At 37.8% G+C, this 27,740-nt stretch overlaps 1 protein-coding gene across 3 annotated transcripts in view; it reads right to left on the reverse strand.

Moving 5' to 3' along the window:
- Positions 1 to 16,915: 16,915 nt before the first annotated feature.
- tet3 (tet methylcytosine dioxygenase 3) overlaps positions 16,916 to 27,740 on the reverse strand; it is a 31,781-nt gene continuing 20,956 nt past the window's right edge. For all 3 annotated transcript variants that reach the window (XM_081365615.1, XM_081365616.1, XM_081365617.1), the window contains 7 exons: positions 26,296 to 26,389; positions 25,697 to 25,905; positions 25,186 to 25,336; positions 24,986 to 25,075; positions 24,596 to 24,733; positions 23,887 to 24,235; positions 16,916 to 22,389 (listed from right to left, as the gene is read on the reverse strand). In XM_081365615.1, the coding sequence (XP_081221741.1) occupies positions 20,663 to 22,389; positions 23,887 to 24,235; positions 24,596 to 24,733; positions 24,986 to 25,075; positions 25,186 to 25,336; positions 25,697 to 25,905; positions 26,296 to 26,389 (2,758 nt within the window). In that variant the 3' untranslated portion in view covers positions 16,916 to 20,662. The remainder of the gene's footprint in view (positions 22,390 to 23,886; positions 24,236 to 24,595; positions 24,734 to 24,985; positions 25,076 to 25,185; positions 25,337 to 25,696; positions 25,906 to 26,295; positions 26,390 to 27,740) is intronic.

Here is a 27,740-nt window from a genome sequence, read left to right on the forward strand (position 1 = left end):
TGGAAGAAACTTCAGTGTTGGTGATGTAGTGCTGATTGTGGATGATACATCGCCCAGAAATTCATGGCCACTTGGAAGAATTGTAGAGATTTTTCCTGACAAGAAAGGCTTCGTTCGCCAAGTGAAAGTCAAGACTAAGAGCAGCGAGCTTTGTCGTCCGATAACAAAGTTATGTCTTCTTCAAGGATCTGAGGACAATTTATAGCCTAAACTGTTCCAAAGGAAAGACCCTATTTCGGACGGGGCGAAGACCAAGAATATTTCTTTAGATAGTTTGTTAGTTAGCATGTAGGCTCCTTTAATTTAAGTTTTGAGTAATTGTTTCAAGTACATTGATAACAATTAGGGGCCGGTAATGTAGGAGCCTAAATGCAGTTAACTGATAAATAATTTTAATTTATGCGTTAAATGGTAATTTACATGATTCATTTTTGTGGAGGAAATTGAAGGTAATATTTACAGTATTTACAAGTTGATGCAGTTAATATTTACAGTAATGCAAGGAGTTGATCTTGTAATTATCTAAAATGGATAATTTAGAGTGCATTTATATTACTTTGGTGATATTTTGGGAATAGAGGACTGCACCTTTAATTGTTTGGAATACTCTCGTGAGAATGGAAAAAAGTTTTCTGAGTGAACAGTCAGGCTAGCTAGAGTGGAGCCTCACAGTTTTTTGACCTTTTTTTTCTATCTCCTTTTGTCGTTAATTAATCATTTCATTTTCTGTCATATTCCTGTGCTGATGTTTTTTGCTAACTGAGTAAACGGATACATTTTTTCACGAGTGGTCTTGTGGATTTATTGATGTGGATTCTGACGAAGGGAGTGGACAAAGTGTCAAGCTAGGGCTTCATTCAGTGGAAACCTACACAGTTAACAAATTAGCCAGGTTTATTTTATTAGGTCAACGCTCATTACGATTCCTTCTATTTCCAATCAACACAGAAATAGAGATACCGGGTCCTAGCTTGTACTCAACACAGTCAACATAACTATTTTCACAATGGCAGGGACCTGGAAAACATTACTTAGTGATTATCACATGGAATCAATGTTGATGCCGTTGAAATTCTGCAGCAGAGCGATGACATCTCAGATCATTATCTAGTCTCATGTATACTTCATTTAGCCAAGGCTGCAAAGCCGACTCCGTGTTACAAATATGTTAGACCTATCACTTCTGCCACTAAAGATTGCTTTATTAATAATCTTCCTGATCAGTTTCATCATCTCAGCATCCCAGATAGCTTAGAAGAACTCGATATTGCGACAGAAACTTTTAACTTTCTCTTTTCCAGCACTTTAGACACAGTTGCTCTGTTGCGCTTAAAGAAGATTAAAGGAAATAATCCAACGCCGTGGTACAACAAGCACACTCCAGAAAAATGGAGCACAACTGGAAGAAAACAAAACTAGAGGTATTTCGCATTTCATGGAAAGAGAGCACGATTGCATACAGAGAGGCATTAAAAACTGCTAGAGCAGCACAGCAGTAATGACTTTATGAACTTCTTTACTTACAAGATTGATAATATCAGGGAGAAAACTATTCACCCATCTACTACAGTATTGCATCAGGCAGTGCATTGTAGTCTCCTTGAGGAAAAATTCGATTCATTCATTGCTATTGGAGAGGAAGAATTGTCTAAACTCGTTAAATCATCTAAATCGACAACATGTATGTTAGACCCTATACCAACTAAGCTACTGAAAGAGATGCTTCCAGAGGTCATAGATCCTCTTCCTGTTATCATTAATTAATCTTTGTCATTAGGATACGTACCAAAAACTTTTAAGCTGGCTATGATTAAACCGCTTGTTAAAAAAACGCAACTTGATCCTACAGAATTAGTCAATTACAGGCAGATCTTGAATCTACCTTTTCTGTCTAAGATACTAGAAAAGACAATCTCCTCACAACTATGTTCCTTTTTAGAAAGAAATGAAAAAGAGTAGGGGTGTACCCCGGCATCCTGGCCAAATTTGCCCCTTGGCCTCGGTCCATCATGGCCTCCTAATCATCCCCATATACTGATTGGCTTCATCACTGTCTCCTCTCCACCAGTAAGCTGGTGTGTGGTGGGCGTTCTGGCGCAATATGACTGCTGTCGCATCATCCAGGTGGATGCTGCACATTGGTGGTGGTTATTAATGTAAAGCGCTTTGAGTACCTAGAAAAGCGCTATATAAATGTAACGAATTAAATGATATCTGCGAGGATTTCCAGTCAGGATTTAGACCATATCATAGTACTGAGACAGCTCTCATTAGAGTCACAAAAGATTTGCTCTTATCATCCGATCGTGGTTGTATCTCTCTATTAGTGTTACTCAGTCTTAGTGCTGCATTTGATAATATTGACCACAACATTCTTTTAAATAGACTCAAAAATTATGTTGACATTAGTGGAATTGCATTAGCAAGGTTTAAATCATACTTATCTGACCGTTATCAGTTTGTAGCAGTAAATGAAGAGATGTCTTCTCGATCAAAAGTTCAGTATGGTGTACCACAAGGCTCAGTACTAGGACCGTTGCTGTTCACTCTGTACATGCTACCCTTAGGAGATATCATTAGGAAGCATGGCATTAGTTTTCACTGTTATGCTGATGATACTCAGCTCTATATTTCTTCACGCCCTGACGAAACTTACCAATTCACAAAATTAACGGAATGTATAGCTGATATAAAAAACTGGATGACTAGTAATTTCCTTCTACTTAATTCTGAAAAAACAGAGATTCTAATTATTGGACAAAAAAACTTCCTCACGTAATAATCTAGAATACTGTCTAACACTTGATGGCTGCTCTGTCAAACCTTCGTCGTCGGTTAGGAACCTGGGTATATTCTTTGATACCAATCTTTCATTTGAAAGTCACGTGTCTAGTATCTGTAAAACCGCATTTTTCCATCTTAAAAATATATCTAAATTATTTCATATGCTCTCAATGAAAAATGCGAAACAATTATTTCATGCGTTCATGACCTCATGGCTAAATTATTGTAATGCTATTATGGGTGGTTTGCAGCGCTTAATAAATAAACTACAGCTGGTCCAAAATGCAGCAGCTCGAGTTCTTACCAGAACCAGGAAGTATGACCATATTAGCCCGGTTCTGTCAACACTGCATTGGCTCCCTATTAAACAGCATATACATTTTAAAATATTGCTGATTACTTACAAAGCACTAAAATGGTTTAGCTCTGCAGTACTTGCGCGAGCTCTTAACGCATTATAGTCCTTCACGTCTATTGCGATCTAAAAATTCGGGCCAGTTCATAATACCTAAAATATCAAAATCGACTGCTGGCAATTGATCCTTCTCCAGGGTTCTCAAGTCTCACGCATTGGCCGTGAGACACACGCAATTCAACCAGTTCACACGCTCACACGCCACACCGTGTATTTCTCACGCTGAAAAGGCAATGCCAACCAAGTTGTCCTGCAAGCTTTATATATAACGTTGTATACGAGGCGCGGGCACACAAAGTGAAGTTTCCCGCTGCCAGCACGTATCTCGGCCAGATTGCGTTCGTTAATAGGCAACATAACGTTTGATGCGCGATGTTCCGCGAACACACGGAACATTCTCGGCCACCGTACGTTCGTTACTAGGTAACCAACAACATCGCGCGAACAGCCGAACACACGTCGTGATGGAGAAGGTAAGTTGGAAGAAAGCTTGTCTAACATTTTTAGGCTAGAACATTATATAGCCCATCGTATACATTATTATTATTATTGATGCAGTCAAAAACTCTACAACTACTTTGCAACCAGGCCAGAAGCTTTGGCTCAGTTTGGCTAGCTTACGTTATCTGAAACTAAAGGAAATTTTAGTGGGTATGGGAAGGAATTAAGATGTATTTCTTCATTTTATTTTAAATACATGTAAATTTATTTATTTTATTTTAAATTATATATTATACTGTATTAATAGTCTTTCTAGTTACATTAAGGCTACATGTATTAAAGCAGAGTGCTCTGGGTAATATTTTATATCCTGTCAAAACATAATCATTGCCATTGCATTTGTATTTTTCAAACACTTACAACACAAAACACATTTCATAAGCTGGAGTGTGTACTCTTGTGTACACACACACACACACACACACACACACACACACACACACACACACACACACACACACACACACACACACACACACACACACATTAATAATACTCTAATATGTAGGCCTAATTTGTTCACAATGTCCCACCACACAATAAATCATTATACCATTTCAACTAGACACATTCAAAATGCAAAAAGATTTGTTTTTCCAAACTGTTTGGAGCAATTTGTTATATTTTTGTAATTTTTGTATAACTTATTTGTAATTTTGAAATATAACATTAAAGAGTATATTTGATGTGATGAATTGCTCTGTCATTTATCAGATTTACCAATTGTTATAATTTCAGTTTGTGCTGGTTAATTATGAACAATGGGTAAATTGGGGGGCGGGAACATGTGGGGGCGGGGCTCCATTAGGGCTCCTCCCCCAACCGCATGTGATCTCACTCCAAGCTTTTGATAAAACTTGAGAACCCTGCTTCTCCTATTTAGCACCTAAACTTTGGAACAGTCTTCCTAACATTGCAGACACACTCTGCGTGAGTCAAATCTAGACTAAAAACACATATCTTTGGCCTAGTATACACATAACACATTATAGACTTCTATATTCAATGTTAGACTGCATAGTTTAGGTCAGCCGGAACCGGGAACACTTCCCATTATTCCTGATGTACTTGTTACATTATAAGAAGGATGGCGTCTACGTTAATATTAGTCTCTCTAGTCTGTTTATCCCGAGGTTTACTACAGTCCGCCGGATCCAAGCTGTATCCAGATCTGATGAAGGAACTGCGCCTGGACATGACGACAACACAGTCCTGAAGTGTCAACTAGGCTCTCCCCTGTGAAGGCCTCCTTCACTTCCCTTTACCTTTGTACAGATAAAACGTTGTTGTTTTATTTGAACAGAGTCACCACGTGGCAACGTGGACGCGATAAATTATTCTGTATTATACATTTTTAAGGCCAGACAAGTAGTTTGTTGAGGGTTGATTTGTTAAAAAGGACTACACGCCTGCACACATATATATTAAAACGCGCATACCTAGATACTGAATATGTGATGCACATGTGCCGTGCGCAACGTCGGTGTTTGCGCAGAGGTTTGCGCAGAGGTTGCGTAGGTTTGCGTAGTGATAACTGATAATCGTTTGCACCTTGGAACCTATTTCCGGGAGTGCGTTATCGAGCCACCAGGCACTGTTTTGTGTGGATGGGCGGCCGGAGCGCATTAAGGGTTTTCTGTTAGAACGGTGTCGTGTTAGTGGCCCTAAGTTAATAACTAATGATCTTTGCAACAGAAGTGAATCAATCAATCAAAACTAACTTTAGCTGGACAATAACTTTATCCTAGAGCTGCTGTAAAGACAAAACAATCTCTGTTACTGTAATTTCCTATTATCACTGTAAAGCTGCTTTGAAACAATTCATAATGTTAAAAGCACTATATAAATGGTGACTTGACTTGACTTGAAATATATGAGATGCATGGTTTATGTAAACTGCCAATTTAATAGGGAAATTGACTAGCAATTTTTGAGTTAAATTTTTACATAGTAAATCCTACACAACACACAGTGTAGGGCAACACATCAATGACAAAAATGTTCAACTTGAGTTTTGAAATGGGAGGTTGGAAATCTCTATGTCATTAGTCAGTGACATTTTAAACTCTTCAACAAATTGAGCTATTCAGTACAGAGAAATTGTTTAAAATCAATAAAATGAAATAAATAATGCTATCTATTGATTTTTTAAAAACAAAATAAGGTTACATATCCCACACAGATGTTTTGTGTGATAATAGTGAGTAAACTCACCTGGGCATTAAATCCATGTTGATAAGAGATGGAGCAGCTTGAATCTGTGCTATTGTGGAGCTCTTGTAATTGGATGAATTCAGCTTCCAGGTTTTATATAGATGTGTGTGTGTATGTATATATATATGTGTGTGTGTTTATATTTTAATGCGGCTATATTTAATGCAGTATATCGATCAATAGGTGTTTTCTCTTGTTGGTGGATCATCTTACAAAAGGTGCAAACATTACACAGTATGTCACTTCTCTGGAGATCTTCTGGAGGGGATTGCTGAGAGGAGAATGATGTCCAAATGGGACCATCATGGACAATACATCTCACCGCCTATATGGCATGTTTGCCGTATTGACCGACTGATCAACAAAGCCTGCCTTCCTAATGAGTTTATTCAGCCGACAGTCAGACATACTGTACAATCAATGAATCAATCGTCAGATGTTACATGATCCACTTAATTTTATAACTCATACCTATATCTATGACAAAATTTCTTTATGAAACAACTGAGAGAAGTCCAGAACTACAAAAGACAGCTTCTGTTCGGATCAAGTCACCTTTATTTATATATCACTTTTTACAATACAGATTGTTTCAAAGCAGCTTTACAGCGATAACAGGAAATGAATGCAAAAAAAGCTGTACAGCAGATCTAGAAGAAAATAGTGCCATATTCCAGCTTAAGTAAGTTCAGTGATGGTTCATTTTTGTTGTAAAAAAGTTATTAATTTAGTTCATTTATCTATACAGCCGCTCAGGAGAAAACAGTTATGTCATTGTCCAGCTCAGTCTCATGTAATGGTGTCAATGCAAGCAGATCAGTAATATAGTTGAAAATTAAGTGTCCCCAACTAAGCAAGCCAAAAGCCAAAGGCAACGGTGACAAGGAACCAAAACTCCATCAGGTGACAGAATGGAGGAAAAAAAAACCTTGTGAGAAACCAGGCTCAGTTCTCCTCTGGCCAATGAACGAACAGTGCACAGTGCAAATTATGATTCAGGCAGCAGTACAGGTCAGAAGTCAGTGGTTTTCTGCCAGGCTATTTCACAGTTCAGAGGACCCTTTGTCAGTCTGTCTTAAACTGTAATTTGTTTTGATTAAAAAATAAAATAAAATAAAATAAAGTGTGTGTGTGCATGCGTGCGTGCGTGCGTGCGTGCGTGCGTGTGTGTGTGTGTGTGTGTGTGTGTGTGTGTGTTGCCTTATTGCAAACAAACCGAAATCTTATGGGTTCACACTAACAAGACAAGATATTAGCTGAAGCAAAAACTTTTTTCTTATTCTGTATATCAAAGCTTCACAAATGAGTCCTTTGAGTATTATCTCTACAAGCTGTCTGCATGTTACCTTGAAACTGCTGAAATAAAGCCAGATTATGAAATACTAATAAGGTAAAAGAAAAGACATCCTCATACAGAAACAAATATATGAAGAGTCACACTGTCATTTAAAATAGTTTTAATAAGATGTAAATCACGTATCTTGTATACATTCAAATAAGTTTGTCTATTTCATTGTAAAAAAAAATTCTCATTTTCCATGCAGCAGCTTGTGCAGTTTAAGATGTGAATCCTTTATCCACAATTATTAAAAAATGTAGTTTAATGTAAGTCTTTCTTTCTTTCTTTCTTTCTTTCTTTCTTTCTTTCTTTCAATTCAGAACATTCCATTTTCCATTTTATTTCGCTTTGCAAATTCGCTTCCACAAATTTAGTGGTTCAAATTAGACAGAAAATTCAACATTTGACTTCCGGGAACGGCAGGAATATCAGTAGATTGCCGATTGATAATCTCCAGCTGTTAGTCGACCTCACCAGCAGGAGGTGCAAGCGGCTGTTGACGAAGAAAACTATAGAGCGATGGGTAAGAGATTCATTCATTCATAAAAACGGATTTACAGAAATGGAGCCAGAAGTAAGTATTTGTGATGTTTATCAGGGCCAGCATATTTGTGGTAAAGCAGATAAAGACACAAAGGGCCCCATTTTAACGATCTGAAAAGCAAGTATCAAACGCGAAACACAAGTAACTTTATGGGCGGATCTCGGGCGCTGTTGCTATTATACCGGCGGGATAAATGACTGTGTGACTCTTGAGGTGTGCATCATGACTGGCACCTATGAACACTTTACAGTTGGTTTTATGGCTGTAGGTCATTTTCTTCAAACGCTATTGAAGTTAGAAACGTGTGTACCAATGTCGTTTTCATATATATACAGGCCCTGATAAATATCACAAATACTTAACCTTGCTCCATTTCTGTAAATCCGTTATTTATGAATGAATGAATCTCTCACCCATGGCTCTTCAGTTTTCTTCGTCAACAGCCGCTTGTGAGGTCGACTAACAGCTGGAGATTATCAGTCGGCAATCTACTGATATTCCTTCCGTTCCCGGATGTCAAATGTTTAATTTTTTGTTGAATTTGAACCACTGAATATGTGGAAGCGAATTTGTAAAGTGAAATAAAATGGACCGAAAATTGCCTGTCAAATATTATAGGTTGTATTTTTAAACAGAATGAATATTTTGGAAGTGAAATCTGAAAGGTGAACATGGATTATTGAATATTTAATAATGAAAACGTGTGAAATGTTTTGAATTGAAATATTCACTGCTTAAATATACAACCATGTTGAATTTCAGCCCATAAAAATACAAGCCCTAAAAGTATGCATTAAAATGCAAGCATGGTTAATGCAATGCATAATTATTTTTTCAAGTGCAATTCAACAAGCTTTTTTGTCTCAAAAACATTTGTCATTATTTTACTTCCATACAGAACATCCCATTAAGTAAATCTATGAATATTTTTTTTTAATCTAGCAAAATGTAAACAGTAACATTATGTAAGTTTATTTAAAAAAAAAAAAAAAAAAAAAAACACACATGACAACTTCCCCTATCCTGTTGTTTCGTTCTACCTATATAGTTGATCCTTGTCTGAAATCTATGGTTATAACTTTATTGTCTTCACTTGTGAGTTAAACTAAAATTCCAGTATCAATTTAAGAGAGTTCACAATTAAGAGGCTTGTGCAATTGTCCTTTTAACTCAAAACCTTATATTTATGGTGCCCCTGACTAGGAACTTGATCTGTTCCAAGCTTTCTGTGAAGCAGTGCCAATTAAAGGCACAATATGTAAGATTTGGATTAAAATATCCAAAAACCATGTTGAATTTAGGGCTGTCTACGTGACAATAACGCATTAACAATTAAAAACAGCTAGGCTACATTAAAGAACGTTTTATCTGACCCTATGATTCACCCGTAGATCAAGCAAGTGTTGCCAGGTCAGTGTTTTTTACCCTACACTAAACATTATTTGTTGCATGCCTCCTATAAATAATCGTGCTTTGTTACTCAGAAACAAAGTCTCAGCTTTCAAACTCTGTCCTTTTTATCACAAAAGTCAAACAATAAATGGCGTTTTGCTTTTGACATTCCTAAATATGACGTGACAGATCGCTGTAGCTTATAGCAGGATAAAACATGAATGTGCATCAGGGGGCATGTTGAAAGATACAGTACAACTTGCTGATACATGTATCATATTTCATGCAGTTGCTCAGTCAGCGTTTCAACTGTGGAAAGACGTCAATAAAACAGCTTGAGAACAATATGTCACTTAAAGTTGCATTTACCTCAGGAAAGTTATCCAAAATTCACAATTCATCAGTTAGCTATAAATATATATATATATATATATATATATATATATATATATATATATATATATATATATATATATATATATATATATATATATATATATATATATACATATATATATATATAATAAATAGAGAGGAGCTTATTTATTGTTAGGTCTAATGATGTTTGGAAAAAACGTGTCATGAAGACAAGTGTTTATGAAAACTACCTTGGTAGTTTTTACCTTGTAAACAAACATTTAATTCTATTATTTTAGTGTCATTATTAGCCTACATTTAAACATAAATAGCATTTGATAGTTTGGGCTCTTTTGTTTATTTGAATCGCAAATATTACAGCTACCAAATGAGAGGGTTCCCTGTTTACAGCATTTGGCGAGATTTTTTTTCCCTTAAGAAATTATTGATCAATTATTGGTTTTGGCAGATATGATTCTGAAAAATCACTATTGGATTAAAATATCCAAAAACCACTAGAACATTGTTGACTTGTGTACTTACATTATCCCAAATGTTTCCAACAATCCAGATCAATCAGCAATGTTGACCAGTGTTGAATGTCATCTCACGACCAATTCGTACAAATTCGTACGAATGATAAAAAGATGGCTAAATCGTACGAATTCGTACGACCTCACTCGTACGAATTTGTACGATTTGTCTAAACCCACGTGATGGGTAGGTTTAGGGGCGGGGTCAGGGGTAGGTCATTCGTATGAATTCATACGAATTGGGCAATTCGTAAAATATATACGATTTTGCAAAAATCGTACGAATTCGTACGAGTGAGGTCGTATGAATTCGTACGAATTAGCCACCTCGTAGAATTTGTACGTTTTCCCGTGAGATTGGGTTGAAAATTTTAGTGCATCTCTACTACAAACCTGTGTGTTTATGATTACCATAATAAATTTGAATAATATTATAAATAACAGTGTGCAATATCAAGCAGCATATCAGACTGCTAAAATAACGAGAAACGAATGAGATTGGAAGCCTCGTCAAATTGAAGTTACGTTAAAAATAAAGGTGAATAGCTGTGCAGTCTGGTGAGGTCTTATTTTGTCTTCATCAGCAAAAGAATTCAGACATTCAAAACTTAATATCAATGACAACAGGATGTTAATGGAATAAAACATCAATAAAATCATCCTTTTTAAAGGTTTCCTAACCCGATAGCAAAATAAAATGCTTGAAGGAGTTTTTCTCAAACCTGCTCCTGAGGGACCCCAGCACTTTACATTTTTACATTTTGAATGTCTCTCTTATCTAATGACGGATTCAGTTTATCACCTCATTAGTAAAAGTTCCATGACCTCAGTTGAAGGTGTCAAATAAGTGCTCCCAAAATGCAGTGCCAGAAACCCCCATGTACCAGGTTTGAAAATCACTGAAAAAAAAGAGTTCATAGATTAATAAAAATACATGTACTAAAGCAGCCAGCGAGAGAACTCTTGCCATGTGGGTTATGTGAATGTGAAAAGGGCACACACCATGCATGTTAGTTCACATGGTAACAGAGCCTAGCTGGAATTCTGCTTCATTGGTCACTGAGAACCCTTTCATAGTACTAAATGAATAGGGAATGGTGATTTTAAATGCACTTTGCATTAGCGTGCAACTTTTTTGATAAGTGGTCTCATGCTAAATTCTCAATCTGAAGGTCTTGAATTCTGGTCTAGTATTCAAAAAGCATGGTAAAAATGACAAATAGCCTGCTTTCTCTGGACTTTTATTCCTGGTGCTGTTCATTATACCAGTTTTTTTAAAGCACATCCTCTCCTGTCAGTGATTTATGTAAACAACCAATAATTGCAGTCAAAAGAGAGATTTTTTGAGCAAGAATGCTGAACTGAATTATTTGCAACCACATACATATGAAGATGAGAGGAATCTGATCCAAATAAGCCAGCTTTAATTGCAGTTTCTTCTTTACTCTTCTTAACCTTCTTTGGCATTAACAATGGTCCTCATTTATATTCTGCATTCAGTGCTTCAAGGGAACGTGCTCGGTAAAGGTGCTTGGCTCCAGAATAGGTCAAATCCAGGCTTCAAGGTATTTATTAACGGTTCACAAAAAAAGAAAAGTAGATTTGAAAAGATAGCCATTCATCACACAGCTGAGTAACTATACATAGAAGTTGTTCATGCTGCATGTTTTTTCCCCTTCACATGTCACTACAGAGCCATAAAAACAGATAAATAAATTATTTAAAATGGATGGGAATGGTGATTTTCACAAATTAGGATGTTAGTATGCATATTTGCACCTGTTAGCCTACCATCATTTACATGAACATCTGCCTTCCTGCTCTATTGGTTGAACTTTCACTGTTGGATGAAATACGGAACTCAGATGCAGATGATATGAAAGGATGTCAAGACTCAATTATAGCTAGCAAATTAAAACCATGTAAAACATGAGCTAATGTATTTACATAGTGAATGAAGGCAACCAGCTATTGATGGTTTCAACAGATGCCATGAATATCGGATCAAATGTTCTCCAGATGTCAACAGCATTTTCAATTTGGTCTGAGAGATATTGAGCATTTTATAGATGAAAGCTATTCAGTGACTCAGCAAGGTTCATAGCTTGGATATAAACTCGGCTGACCTATTTTTTCTCACTTTCTTTGAGATGTATTTATGCTCGTTTGTTAAAATATAGGCGTATTGTGGCTCTCATAAAAACATGACAGAATTATTTGCTACGTTAAATATTAAAAGAACAAGATAAGTATAAATACAATGAATATGCAACATAGTGAAAACTGAGTTAATGGACATTGAACGGCTTTACTGAGGAAGCTAAATATTACGTTACGTGACCTATAGACCATTTTCACATTTCCGGGTTTCTCAGAAGCGGAAGTCGTCATAGTTGGGTAAACTTTTATAGCGGTGAATGAGGGAATACATGAAATATTATTTTGTGTCTTCCCATTTGCATAAATAGCAAAAGAAAAACTCCACAATAGTGTTTTCACAACTTTCAAAAAAGGGAAAAATAGATAGAGATTGATATTGGCAGTCAGAAGAGAGAAAGATGTCAAGTTAAAAGTCACTCCCACAGCCGCTGTTTTACAAAAACTCTCACAGCAGCGTTAGTTTTTTTGTAATTTGATGCAAAAGTAGTATAATACAAAGCGTAGTGTTATAAATGTACATTTAAAAAAAAAGAAAAAAAGAAAAAGATGTGAGATTTTTGGATTAAATTATCCAAAAACCACTTAAACAATGTTATACTTTAGTTGACTCGTGTACTTTATCTCAAATGTTCCCCTTCATAGGTAGGTTCACTCAACGATGCAAATCCATCGCTATGGGAACACCTTCGGTGTGACGAATGTCTGAAACCCTTATACCAGAGGTGTCCAAACTTGGTCCTGGATGGCCACTGTCCTGCAGAGTTTAGCTCCAACTTGCCTCAACACACCTACCCGGAAGTTTCTAGTATGCCTAGCAAGAGCTTGATTAGCTGGTTCTGGTGTTTAATTGAGGTTAAAGCTAAGCTCTGCAGGACAGTGGCCCTCCAGGAGCAGGATTTCATTGACAAGATCGTGTCGCGGACCCTGTTATTTTTGTTAAGAGACGATTTGCGACCCACGGAGCCCCCTTGCAGAGACTGGGGTCCTAGGACTCATCCACCGGTTCACTCGCAGCAATGCAGACGGATAGACCTGAGTTCGACGGCCAAGGCCTCTCGTTCTCAGGTCCCCAGCAGCAGTTCCTGATTTCTTAGCTTGTCCTTGAAGGCCAGGCCCTCCATTGGAGAATTTGGATGAACCGCACAAGCGCATTCGCCTCTCTCATTGTGGCCTCCTGGCTCGGGTTTTAACTGTCCCGCCGCAGATTGCGCATGGCAGAGACTGCCCGACATCTCGCAATGGGTGTTACGTACCATTCGACATTGCTACACCATCCAATTCCAGAAAGGCCCACCTCTTTTCAGACTAAAAGTGATCGAGGATGGATAATTTCACAGACTTGATGAACACGTGATATACTTTGGGGTGTAAAAGGAAAATAAAAGCTGAAACTTTTTCACGCAACCACGCTAAAGCAGCACATTACAGTGTTGAGGGAAAAGCTCCCTGTATTGCGTGTAATCACAACAACAAAGTTTGTCAGGCGTCTATGTCAGCTGAGGAGATTAACGTTACAAAGATTAACCAAGTGTTTTATTAAATATCATAGCAATTACTTGGTTTTGTTTAACTCTGAAACATGAAATGTGGAGTTATCTGCTTTTGCCAAAAAATGACAACTTTTGCTAAAAAAACCCCTAAATTTTAAGATATAAAAAACATACTTTCAATTAACTTTAATTTTGTAAGTTACCTGTATTATTATTATTATTTTAGTTATTATTACTTAATCAAACAAACCCATCTGCAGTTTGATTGATACTTGGAATGCAAAAAAAAAAAAAAAAACACGATTTATGAAAATTACAAGAATGGAGTAATCTGTTTTTGCAAATTAACTCTTCTGTTGTAAATGTCTTTATTAGGAGAGGGTGTGCAATTTTCAAAGAGTTTAATTAAACGTTCATGTTCTATATTTTGGTTGCATTTGTGAGTTAATAAAAATGTAACTGATTGTGTAAACTTACATAATATCTAAATATTGATAAATCAATCGATATTAGGGGTGGGAATCTCTATGCACCTCAAGATGCGATTCGATTACGCTTCAGAGGGCTGCGATGCGATGCTAAAACGATTATCGATGCATCTTTTTTGTGTGTGTGTGTGTGTGTGTGTGTGTGTGTGTGTGTGTGTGTGACTACTTGGTACTTTTAAAGCAAAGTATTTATAATGACCCATAAAGAATTTACTTCCAATATATTTTATTAATAAAACAAATGGAGGTGATTTGGCAAGTCAACTGTAAGGTTACATTTGCCAGCATATGTCCCAACATTGCAAAGAACTAACAGGAAAAGAAATGTGTGCCTGTACCAGCATACTTGTTGTAAATGAATACAAACTTCAGCATATTCTGCTAACATAAAATACTGTAATAAACTTCTATCTAACATCCTCCTGTTATGTGCAACGAGAAATATAATCCTTCAGACCAAAAAAAAAACAACAAAAACATTTTGCTTTAGATGTACCAGCAGCTCTCATACAAAAACCATGCTTGTGGACTTACGCATATTATGAATAATTAGTAACATACAAAGCAACTCTTGTACACAAATAAATAATAAATAGTCTAAGACTTATGAGTTTAAATTGTTGCTGTATACCACAATAAAAAACAGCTTATACAAAAAAAGCACAGTCAAAATGTAACTTTTTTGTGACTTATAATGGTCAGTAATAGAGCTTGGATGTCATCTAGTGAAAAAGTTTGGTACTGCACCCAAACAAAATCTAGATAGGCTATCAACCTAAACTTTGGAACACAGCTTTTTTGGTTTCGATTTTTTTGCAGTTTTTGAGTATTCAACCTCTAATAAACGCTTAAAAAAAGCTCGTCATTTTCAGGTCTTTATTCTCATAAAATTGAATTTGTGTTATCTTTTGAACTCAAACTGAGGTTTTTACCTCATGTTCATCGCTATTTCAAAATAAAGGCCTGAACACACCTAATGAGTATGAAATATTCTTGTTGCAAATTGATAAATTACTGCTCCTCTGTAATTGTTTTAAAAAACAGTCACCAAATATGAAAACTACAGATTGTAAGATTTCAAATGATATATAGTTTGTCAATATTACTTTAGGTCTTTACTAAGATATTATTGTTTTAAATAGGCTATATAATGGCAAACTTCCCACCTTTGGGACGGTGACAGTTAAGGGGTTTAACATAATCTAGCCTACTAAAGTTAATAGTTTCAAAGTAAGTCGCAATAAATCCAAATTTAACAATTTATTAATAGTCAGGAAAATGTTAAAATAGCCCCACATCATCACATAGCCTTCACCATACCTGGAGATTGGCATGGAGTACTTTCCATAAGATCATCTCTCAATGAAAATCAAACCAGCTATTAGGCTAACTGAAATAAAACCATGCCAATCTCTAGGTATGGTGAAGGCTATGTGATGATGTGGGGCTATTTTAATTCCATAGTATCCTGGATCCATGAAGTAACTGGCCTTTAAAAATCAAAATCTGCCTGCCATATGGGAATTTAACATGGGGTGTCCAGACTTATGCACCCTGTATTTTAAGGAAGAACATTTATTTATTTACGATACATTATTCATTCACAAAGAAAATTGGTGTCCTTAAAGGTTGTATTTTTCCTAATTTTTTTAATTAAGGCATTAAGTTCAATTTCCAAAAGATGATTTTTTATTCCTCTTTTTAGTCAACTTTAGCATGGGTGTCTAAACTTATGCATAGCACTATTGTGCCTTTAATAATCGATTTATCGATTCCTCAAAATGACAATCAAATCTGAATGTTTGTGCAAGTTAAAATCTAGGGGTACACAATTCATAAAGTGCTATCTACAGTATGTGACATTTTATTAGCCAATTCATCAATTCATGTCATCAATTGTTGCAAAGAGTTTACATAATTCAGACACTTCAAGGCCCTCATTTTTCATTTGTCAAAAGGTAGCTTATATCTTTGTGAAAGTAGGCATTTAATGTCAAAAACAACATAACCTCTTTATATGATGCATGGGCAATTCCTTCCAAAATGCAGAAGCTGTTGAACAACTGATAATGTTATATTTTTATTATGTAAATTCTGACAGCTGTGGGAAAATGAATCCAGCAGATGTTTTTGAAAGTTTTATGTGAATGGTCCGATTTAAAGAATCTACAAGTGGAAAATAAAACAATTCCTTCACATCAACCTTTGGCTAGAGTATTATGTTAGTGAGAATATATTTAACTGAAAACTTTTTAGATGTGCTTTTTGACATAATTGGACACATTACACGAAATCCTCATTCACATGCAAGGAATTTTTTTCCAATTCAGTTCTAACAGAAATATTTGCCTGGAATGGTTAGATAAAGACTATTCTTTAAAAAAAGACTATACCTAAAATGGTTACATTTTGAATTGCGTGACCATAAGCGTGCATGACTTTTTACTGCACAAGTGTCCAGCAGGGGGCGCTATTTCGCCGAATGATTTTTTTTTTTTTTGCAGAGCTACAAGAACTTTTGAAATTACAAGAATAACTGAAATTAGGTGCAAATGGAGTAACTGGTAGTTCAAATAAAATCTGATGTACAGCAATAACGTATAGTTTCCCATGCACAACAGAACTGTCAAGATTGGCAGTCAATAAATGAATACACATTGCCACACAAGTTATTAATTTTAAATTTTTATTTTTTTTCTTAGTTTAGAACATAAAACAGTATTGTGGATCTTACCACATACACTATGTATTCACATAATACACCATACAGCTACAAGGAGAGAGACCAAACAAAAGATAACACTTTTTACATACTGCATACTCAACATGAAAAATAGAACTAAGAACAATCTTTAACTCATAAAGGAATGTAGCTGCCAGTTTTTTTTTCTTTCTTTCTTTTTTTTTTTTCCTTTTTAGACATTTTGTCCTTTTGATGTTTTAAACTGGGCATGATTTATACTCATAACAGTGAGTGCTGATTGAGGGGGCAGGGTAGTGTGTGTATGTGAGAGTGATGTGTTTGTGTGTATTTGTATGAGTTTGTGTGACAATGTGGCCAAATGTGAGTAAAGAAAAAGTGAGTAAATTCAATTAAATGGACAAAATGTATAAAAATTTCAGAATGGGTGAAAACATTTCTGGGCAGTTTAGGTAGCACCAGAATATTAAATTAACAGTCTATTCACATCAAAAGCATGAGTACCTATTCCTCTACCTGCGATCATGCTCTTCAAGTACCATTTCAATTATTTAGGGTGATGGCTAAAAAGGGAAACGATCAGTTGGAGTGCTTTTTTATTTATTCATTTATTTATTTATTTAAAAACTGTGACCATCAGAAGTGTTTCAGAAATAACTATGTAAAAATATTTTAAAATGATCAGCACCATATAGGTTTTCATCTCAAATACTCTCAAAACGAGTTCACATCAATTTAAGAGCCCAAGAACTTTAGCAACAGTGTTTGCCAAGAATCATTTCCACAATGAACTCTAGAGGGTAGCACCATGGTTCAAAAGACATTTAGGGTGAATAAAATTGCACCGGGCTTCAAGAGCTGTCTTGAAACTCAGCTTTTTCTCAACTTCAGGGGTAAGTCTCACATCTCATAGAACAATGACAATCTAGATAATATAATGTCAGTGCAGACTCAGAGTTTTGTAAAACTTACCCCACACAATATTTAATTAAAAAAAAATCAGCATTACATGATCTACCTGGAGATTTGAACTGAAAGCTGCAAGTTTAAACCTGATATTATTTTCGGTTCTATGGGCAATTTTCATGTAAAAGAGATGTACTTCCAATCCCTTTATGTATAATAATAGAAATAAAATTAAAAAAGCGAGTCCTGAATCCTTGCGAACTGTATTAGTCAACATGCTCACATTTGTTTCTTTGTTCACCATTACTTTATGGTTTATAGATGTGGATCAGATGCAGGGGAAGGAAGCCGGTGACAATGGTAGTACAGAGGTATTGGTGTAAGTACAGTACTCACGAAAGGAAGGACAGCAGTATCTTGAGTACACTGACAAAGCATCCTGCTTTGTGATCTGTTGTTGACGGCTTGACATACAGACAACTGAAGACTAAAAATTCAGGAATCATTCATGATTAGGCCATCATCCCTCACCAGTTAAATAATCTTACCTAAATATTTAACTATTTACATTTCTATCTCTCCCAATAAAATTCCTTTAAAACAAAAACTAGGTTTCAAGTTGTCAATAATCCGTTCTTATTTTTTCTCTCTCATTAAAATCAAGATTAAAAGTGCTTTTATAAAATCCTCTCTTCAATATTTACAATTTCTCTAAAATGAACAAACCCAAAAAATAAAATGACAGCAATCACAATAACAATAATCATCATCATTATCATATAATAAATAATAATAAAAAAGTAGGTACGAATGTGGATGTAGGCAGCAAGCCTGCAGTCTGTAGCGCCCGTGTGTCTGTAGCATGTTGTGACTGGGACCAGTGTCTGTACAACATGAGGTAAAGAGCATTAGGACCACTTAATGAGCACCAGGATCTCTCCTCTGTGAGTGTCAAGCATCTTAAAGCCCTGTGTAAACCAGTGGCAGCCCTGCATTGCTCCCTATATGAAGCTCACAGACAGGCATTCACACTGGCACACATACATTCTAACCAGCGTGCATGTTTAGGAATCCATACACAAATGCACACACACACACACACGCGCACACACACACACACACACACACACACACACACACACACTCATGCATCGTGTACTTTTACATACACTCGCACAAACAACTGAGCTGAAACTGTATGCATTGACATTCAGCACCATGAATTCCAGGTGTGGGTGATCTCTCAGGGCAAAAAGAGAGAAGAGGGCTACTTACAACGAGAGGGGCAACTTTACAGGAGCATTAAAGACTCATAGTAGCACCAACTCCAAGAAATGTGCTCTGTCTATCACAAATGGGTAACTACAGATAAATCTGGACATGGAAGACATGTTCAGTTTACACAGGGCTGGTTGTATTGGGAATCCCATACATAAAACCAATTATTGGTTTAACTAAGGGAACCAGTTAGGCAAGTCCCCCTTTAGCTTTAACCCTGTGTAGATCTTTTTTTGGACCGTCTGCTGACTGAAACCAAGCAGATCCACTAATGTTTCAAATCTACTCATCAGTAATGACAATTTTGCAGCAATGTTTTTTAAAATACTGATTTCTTGCCTATTGCAGCTCAAGGTCTTTGCACTACAGTCAATTTGAGCAAATCTAGGGTAAATCAAGCAGAGATTGCAGAATTTCAAACCAATAAAAATTGGCTGATGATTTTAGAATTCCCTGTTTGAGCCATGTTTGGATTGTTCAGTCTATGTGGAAATCACAAGCTTAAGACCAATGGTGGGTTATCTGCAGCTCTTTAGGGCGGTTTTATGGAGGTGAATTTTTGCTAGCACTATCAGCACCTTAGAGAACTTAGTCTAAAAATGTCACATGGGTAGTGAAGGATGACCAATGAAACTGCAGGCAAATGAGTCAGCACCAATCAGATGACATGATTTAAGGTTGAACCAATTACCGGGACTGGGAGGTCCTCGTCACTGAACATGACTGACATCTGCTGCTAAAGAGCACCCAGGTCCAGCACCTGCCTCGATATTGTGAGGGCAAAATTAGAGACACTTGAGACAGAAAAGAAGCACCATTTGAAGGGATGAGAGACTTCACAGATTTCATTAGAGTGGCACCAAACAGAAAGGCCCGAGCTGGAGTCTGGCCCTTTCTTTCTTGTGCAAGTGTTCGGTGACTAGCGCAATATAGAGCAAATACTCTATAGTTGCCTTAATGCAGTCACATAAACATGACTTGCAATGATGTGAAGGCGCTTCATTAATATAGAGATTGGTGGGGTTGGGAGAGGTGAAAAGCGCGACAAACAATGCTGAATAGCTTGTTCTCATGTTCATAATGAACAAGTGAGAATGAAGAAAGGAAGTCCCTCTTAGTCTAGAGGGGGGGGGGGGATCATATTAATAAAAATTATGAAAAAACATTAAAATAAAAAATAGTCATCTTCATAATATAATAACAATACCTGTAATATCAACGTTGACAGTAACAATAGCAATTGTAATAATATTGATAATAGAGCAATAATAATCAAATTCACTGAAGGAGGGGTAGCTATGGAAATCCCTCCCACGTTGGAGAGAGCAAGAGCACCATTGACAGCGTGTCCGTTTGGGGAGTTCCCAAACTGCTGCCAAAATTTGAGGTAAAAGAAAAAAAAAGTGAAAAAGTGCCCCTTCTTCTAATATCCCTCCCTTGTGGTGGCTTGAGAGGTGTTAGAGCTAAAAGAGGGTAAGCAAATGGTAAAGGTGTACGATTCATGATCCTTATCATTTCTATTCCCATCTCTGGCTCTAGGGGGCAACAGTTTACAAGAGTTCACACGAATCGGCTGTAAGGACCAGTGAGGTGTGTGGACGGGTAAGGTGAAACAGTGACTACGGTGGTGGTATGCTGTGTGGGCGCCATTCGTGTCATCACACCTTCTCGTTTGTCCTTGGTTTGTCCAGGGGATGGGCTTGCTGATCCAGCCGCCCACTTGCGCTTTTTCCCATAGGCCTTAATTTCTTCCTGTGAGAGACCCAAAAGAGCTGCTTCTTGTTGCCGCTGTCGTGCTCGCTCGGCCAGGAGTTTCATCTTGGATTCCCACAAAGCCATACCGTGGCAGGGCTGGTTCAGGTTCTTGTGCTGGTAGAATACCAGGGATATGCGGCTTGGGTGAGAACGGTCAGGCCTTTTAAGTGGTGTGGTGGCATGGAGCTCCCGACGGGCACACTCAATCAAGATAGAGCCATGAGCAGGGGCAACTGCAACTCCTCCAATGTTGGGATCCATGAAGTTGTGTTCACTGTCCGACCACACCTCATCCTCTTCAGGGTCACGTTCACTCTGGGTCTCTGCCTCACTGTCCCAACATGCCTGACCATTCGACCTTTGCAGTGCATCAGGAAACAAGCGTCCCTCAGGAGCTGGAGATGGTGTGCTGCCTGCTGCTGATCCACCACCAGATTTCCAGGCTTTCTCCTGGAGTCCCAGAGGTGCAGAGCCACAATTCTCACCTGCTTGGGAAAGCATTTTATCTGGGAAAGCACCAGCAGGGTTGCCTTGCCTGATACCACCAGTGCCGTAACCCATGGGACCGTAAGGACCCCATGCTTTAGGCTGTGGACTAGGGGCAGGGCTACCCCACTGTCTTGGGGTGGATGGGTGTGGAGAGGGTGCAGGTGATGGACTGCCTTTTAGGGATGGGGACGGAGATGGGGCAGGGGATGACATTAGAGTGTTAGGGCAGGGATTCCACTGTTGCTGCTGTGGATACTGAAGTTGTTCATGTTGGTGTGGGTGTTGCTGGTGGAGCCTCTGCTTATCTGGAGTGAAAGGCAAATTAGTTGCAGTTCTGATGTTTCCATCCCAGCCTTTAGAGACTATGCTGCCATTTGGTTTGTGCTCAGGCCAGCCTTCAGGTTTTGGCGTGGTACTGGGAGTGCTAGGGCAGCTCTGAGCTTGCCCATCCGATCTGCCATCATATAGTGGCACATCCATGGGCTCCTGCTTGATGATTGGTGTTGAGCGGTGGGTCTGCTCAAGTGACACTGATGGAGTACGACTAGGTGGAACAGGAGACAGCGAAATCTCAGAAGGGTGTGGGTAGCCTTGAATGGATGCATTAGCCATTTGTTGCTGTGACTGCCCAGGACGGCTGTGATAGGCCTGTGCCAGTGTGGCTTGGAGACACCGAACATCTGGCTTTTGGTCAAATGGTGTGGCAGAGGGTTCTCCAGCTTTGGGCCAGGCTCCGTTATCATATCCCAAGAGCTCAGGAGGAAAAAGTGCACTAGGAGGGTAGTTGTAATATCGGTAGCGTATTTCTTGGAGGTTGGGGTGAAAGCCATTGATGGGGCTCTGTGCAGGAGGTTGGCTGTTGGTAGGGATGCGACCTCTTGCATAGTTACCAGGGTAGGAGAACGAACTGCTTATGCTGTGGGGATCAGGAGTTGTCTTGCCGTTCCTTAGTGCTGGGTAGCCATGTACGGCTCCATTGAAGGGCTGGAAGCGGTCGACAGGCTCTTTTTTGATGGTTGGTTTCACCTCTTGTTTTGGAATAGCTAGATAACAGATAAACAAGAAAAAAAAACGTATATATTAAATGCATACCTGTCAACACTCCCGTTTTCCCGTCTCGTATTTCACACCCATCTCCCGCCCCCCTCCCGTTTTGTTATTTCTCCCGTGAAACTCCCCTAATTTATATGACATGGTAACATGGTAAACAAGTTTGTGAATATTTTGAATAAAAAAGGAAAAACAAAATAAAAGTGATACATCTGTCATAAAGTGTTATTGTGGCTGCGGTGTGTCACGTGACAAATATGACGCGTCGCCATGGAAACATTAAGGGGGAACACTAACACACAATTATGCCGAAATGTCCGTTTTGTCGAGTAAGAGCAGACTGAACAGTCTGTTAATCAAAGAACAAAGGTAACAGAGAAAAACACTCGCTGCTCTTGACTAAAGAACTTTTGTAACTTTTATAAAGATTAATCTATATATAATTTAAAATTTATGCAGTGCAAACTGTTTGATAACTTTATTCAATTTCTGTATATTTCCTACCTGTCAGACAAATATTTAAAATATACTGTCTTTATGTTGTTTCTACATTAATTTGGAGATTAACTGTGAAATTATTACATTATAAAATATATTATATTTTTTTAATGGTGATTAATTGAGATTAATCAGAAAAAATGTGTGCAATAATTTTTTTTTTCTTCCAGTTTTTTTTATTTTTATTGAATATTATGTATTTATTTATGTTAATATCTGCGCAATTAATGTGCATTTAGCCTGCCACTGCCATCCAGCACCCCCCAGCACCCCCCAACACCCCCATGTGACAAGTTTCCCGTATTTTGGTACCCAAATGTTGACAGGTATAATTAAATGTATACTTTATAGTTATTGAGTTCCAAACCTTCAATTGGAATGGCAAATAATACTCAAATAATAACACCACTGTGTCCAAAGTCCACGTCTCTAAAATACTCCCACTTCAGCTAAATTAAAGACCCGAAGATTTTGCCGACCAACATGCTAACACATATCAGACGACATCATCCAGATGTGCCAATAACCGGAGCTAGGCAGAAAAGCACTACAGGAGTGCAAAAAAACTAATCTCTGCAGTTTTACGTTTTATTTTTCATTATTCTATTTATTTTGTACTTTTGTAACACAAGAGATGCTTTTCAGTTTTGTAACTGACTGTGACCAAATACCTTTTGTTTTTTATCAGCCCTACAAAAAAATGACCTATGCAAAAGTGCATTCTGTTTACTGCTCTGTGCTTATTACAATAAAGGAGGCTGTACTGTACCAACTAGGGGACTAAATGCCGCTTGGTGGAACAAACTGTAATTTGCATTGATGTCTGTTCAAAATAAATGAAAAAAAAACTAGCTTTGGTGATTTGTTGCTTTTTCCTGTTGTAATGAACTTGTATCGAACCGTGACCCCAAAACCGAGGTACGTACCGTACCGTAACTTCTGTGTACCATCACACCCCTAATATAGAGTTAAACTAATATTTAACCACTGACCTTTATTGCCTTGCTGAGGGTGGGGTGACTCCATGTGGTGCATCTCCATCTTGACAGTCTTCTCTGGGGTTTCTGCGAGCTGCAATTTTCTGTTCTTCTTCTCTGATGCTGCCTTTTTGGCCTCCAACCGACGCTGCCGGCAGGATTTAGCAGGTTCCGGAAGTTTTCTAACCTCTCGACGGAAGTTAGAGAGCACCTGGATGGCTCCTGTTTGCATTTTGAGACGCTGGTTCTCCTCACTACCAAATTCATCGGTTGTAGAGATCTTGTAGAGTGGAAGCACATGCAGCTGCTCATCTTCTGGAACTGTGCCCACTGAGCGATTGTCCTCTTTCGTAAGAGTGCACACCTGAAAGTAACAAAATTAGGAAGTGTAAGGCTAAAGTAAATAGCAACTACTTCCACCATAGGGTGCATCTAACTCATACTACCTGTTGTACACAAAAATGTTCACACAAAACAACTCTAAACTCGACAAGTGAATCATTTTTATTCATGCTTTTTTATTTGTACATGAATAATTCACAATGCATGTATTGTAACAGTAGTAATCCAGGCAGTGATCACAGTACAGCCCTGGAGAGCATTCACTTAAAAAATAAGTAAAACATCTAAAATGGCCTCTACAGACAAAAAAAAAATACGCTGTATATAATCGCACATTATTTACACAAATACATGTACATATAAATGAAAATTAATAACGTACCACAGTGCAGCCATTGTGAAGGTTATGCTGGTCTTTGTGAGCATGGGCACAGAAATCCATGCATGCAGTGACTCCTGAAAATGGCCGTCCTTCCTTCAAACCCAACCGACAGTCTGAAGCAATGTTCTCATTTAAACACTGAGAAACACAGAAAAAAAAAAATGTAAATAAATAAATAAATGAGTTTTCTGTTTATTTCTTTAACACTTCCTTATAAATATAAAGTTCTGAAACATTAAAATAATACACGTTTTGATCACATAAACCGCAATAAAAAAAACTACAAGAAAAGATATTTGGTTTAATGTGCCTGAATGGTGTGAACTGTGAACCCTTCAGTGTAGTGTGACTACACTGACTATTGTTAATTGTCAAACAAATTCAACAAACCTGGTTACTGTAGGCCTGGGGAGCCAGCTGCTGATATAGAGGGGCCACATGCGTGGCCAAGTTTTGGAAGTTATCCCTGAGATCATCCTCCTATTCAAAAAATTAAAAATTAATTACTCATGGCTATTTTTATTGGGCTTATAAAAATAACTACTAATTACATTAAATAATTATTCTCCCCTTCTTTACGAGCAACTAACCTCTTTGGGGTGGTCTCCCTGCAGTCTGAACTTGCGAGGGTTTTTGCTTCGAGCATACTTGCATCCATTGAAGTACATGCTCCAGGAGCAGCCAAAAGAGAAGGAAGCTCCACAGGTCTCTGAGTCCTTCCCTTGGCACGCACATGTTCGACTGCAAAAGGCACCCACCATTATTTTAATCAGTTGTAACTATAAACTCTTACAATAGGTGACATAAGTAGTAGTCATTGTAAACTAGTCTAGAAAAATGTACCTAATATAATCAAAGGAATGATTCAGAAATTGTCTTAAGGTCAATGCATTTTTATAGTAAATCATCCAATATAACTCCACCTGATGTTTGACTGATGCACATGTGATACAACAAATTAGGTCCAACTTTACAGTCATTAAACAAATTAGTCAATCCAAAATTAAATTTTCTTGTGACCTCTTTGCTACATCTCTTGAAGACACAAAAGGCCAAAAATAAAAATAAAAAGTTGTGTTCGATCAGTTGTTCAAAACTCACTCGTCATTGAGTCCACAACGGCGGCTGGTGGGGTTGCCGTATTTAATGATGGTTTCTGTGAGTTCTCTATACAGTTTATCTCCCAGAGCACGGGGCACACCTTCCCAGGCCAAGATAATAACAACAATAACAGAATTGGCACAGTGGTGCCCAGGCCGTTGCTTCACAACGCATAACAATTTCTCCTTCTCGCTGCCACGACGAATCACCTACAGAGATAAAGACAGTCAGTAACGATGAAGGCATATGGCAGATGCTAATCTGTAGGTGTGTTTACAGCAGGAAGACAGAAATCCTATGTATGCAACTTGTAAATTATTGTCCCACTTGGGGAGGATCACAATGTAAAGAAATTATTCGGAGGGATGTCTTTGACTGTTATGCCATGCCTTGTGAGTTTTGAAGTTTAAAATAGTCCCGCAGTGCATGCTGACAAGCTGTTTTTGAATGCCAGAAGGTTCTAAGAAACATGCTTGTTTGGCTTATGTGAACTCACCATCCGAATTATACAGGACTTTCTTAAGCCCGATTAGTTGTCCGATCATTCAGGTAACCAAATGACTAATTGATAATAGAAATATGTAGTTTTCCACACTTACCCACTTAGCGATAGGACATCCCTGAGAGCTCTTTCCTTCTCGTCCTGTGTAAACCACCCTCTCAATACGAACGGCTTCACCCTTCTCCCCATACCTGGAATAATAAAGAGAGAGAAGGGGACATATGTAACTCAAATTACACAGATTGATAATGCAACATGAAAACAACCGCCCTCCTCAATCTTAATGATTGAGATTAAAGATTAAACCACATTGTATACTTGTATACAGATTTTTGGCAGTCAGAGCCAGTGTGGGGAGTTCCATTCTCCTACAAAGCAGGAATAGCTTCAGTAATGCAATTATGATATTGTGCTTACACATGTCATGGTTACACATGTGACGCAATGCATGTCATATAGTGAAGTACTTGATGATACTCAGTCCTAATGTTTACACACATTTGTGACCCTGGAACACAAAACCAGTCCAAATATTTGGCCGGGATACAACAATTTGAAAATCTGGAATCTGTGAGTGCAAAAAAATTCACGATTGTGCTGCATTCACTTACAAAAATATTTTTTTTATTCATTTACGGTAGGAAATTTACAAAATATCTTCATGGAACATGATCTTTACTTAATATCCTAATGATTTTTGGTATAAAAGAAAAATCGATAATTTTGACCCATACAATGTATTGTTGGCTATTGCCACAAATATACCTGTTCTACTTGTGACTGGTTTTGTGATCCAGGGTCACATTTGTGTATGATGGCCCATGTTTGCAGTCAACGATTGCTTGTCTCCTCAAATGAAACTCTCAGTGCATGAGCATGACAGCAGCATGTGGGAAGTATAAATGTTCAGTTCTATCTACACAGTCTGATGGAGAAGCTTCCAAGATCCACAGGGGTGGGCTATAAGGTCAAAGGCCACAAAAGGGTCAGGCTTAGGCTTAAGAAGGCTTTAGCCACTGTCTGACAGACAAACAAAGGGGAGGTTCTTCTACCCACCACCTCCCCCTCTGTCTCAGAGGAGATGGCTCAAGCTATAGAAATTACAGCCACTATGCCCTCAATCAGCACTCAAATAAAGCAATGAGAGTGGACAAGTGTACCAGAGGTCAGCAAAGGTGGAGATACTCTATCTAAATGGGTCAAGGAAGTCTTAGCTTCTGTATGCTTACAGGAGAAAGGGGGCAACACCCTGTGGAGCTTTTCATATTCCTCTTCACTTCTGAATGATCACAGGATCTTTAAGGATAAGTAAAAGTTTTCAGACCTCAGGGAATCTATAAAGTAATATCATATATCGTTAGCCTCATAGCATAATTGCCTAAGTCATTTTTTAATTAATTATTTCTTAGGCAATTATGCTATGAGGCTAACGATATAGCAAATTAACTTGATTTGCAGCATAAATAGAGTGAACATTTTGAACATATGGACACCATATGACAGCGCTGCTGAAAAGGAAATGTTATTTCCTTTTGCCATGTG

The sequence above is a fragment of the Scardinius erythrophthalmus genome, assembly GCF_964197995.2.
Source record: "Scardinius erythrophthalmus genome assembly, chromosome: 5".
Taxonomy (NCBI): domain Eukaryota; kingdom Metazoa; phylum Chordata; class Actinopteri; order Cypriniformes; family Leuciscidae; genus Scardinius; species Scardinius erythrophthalmus.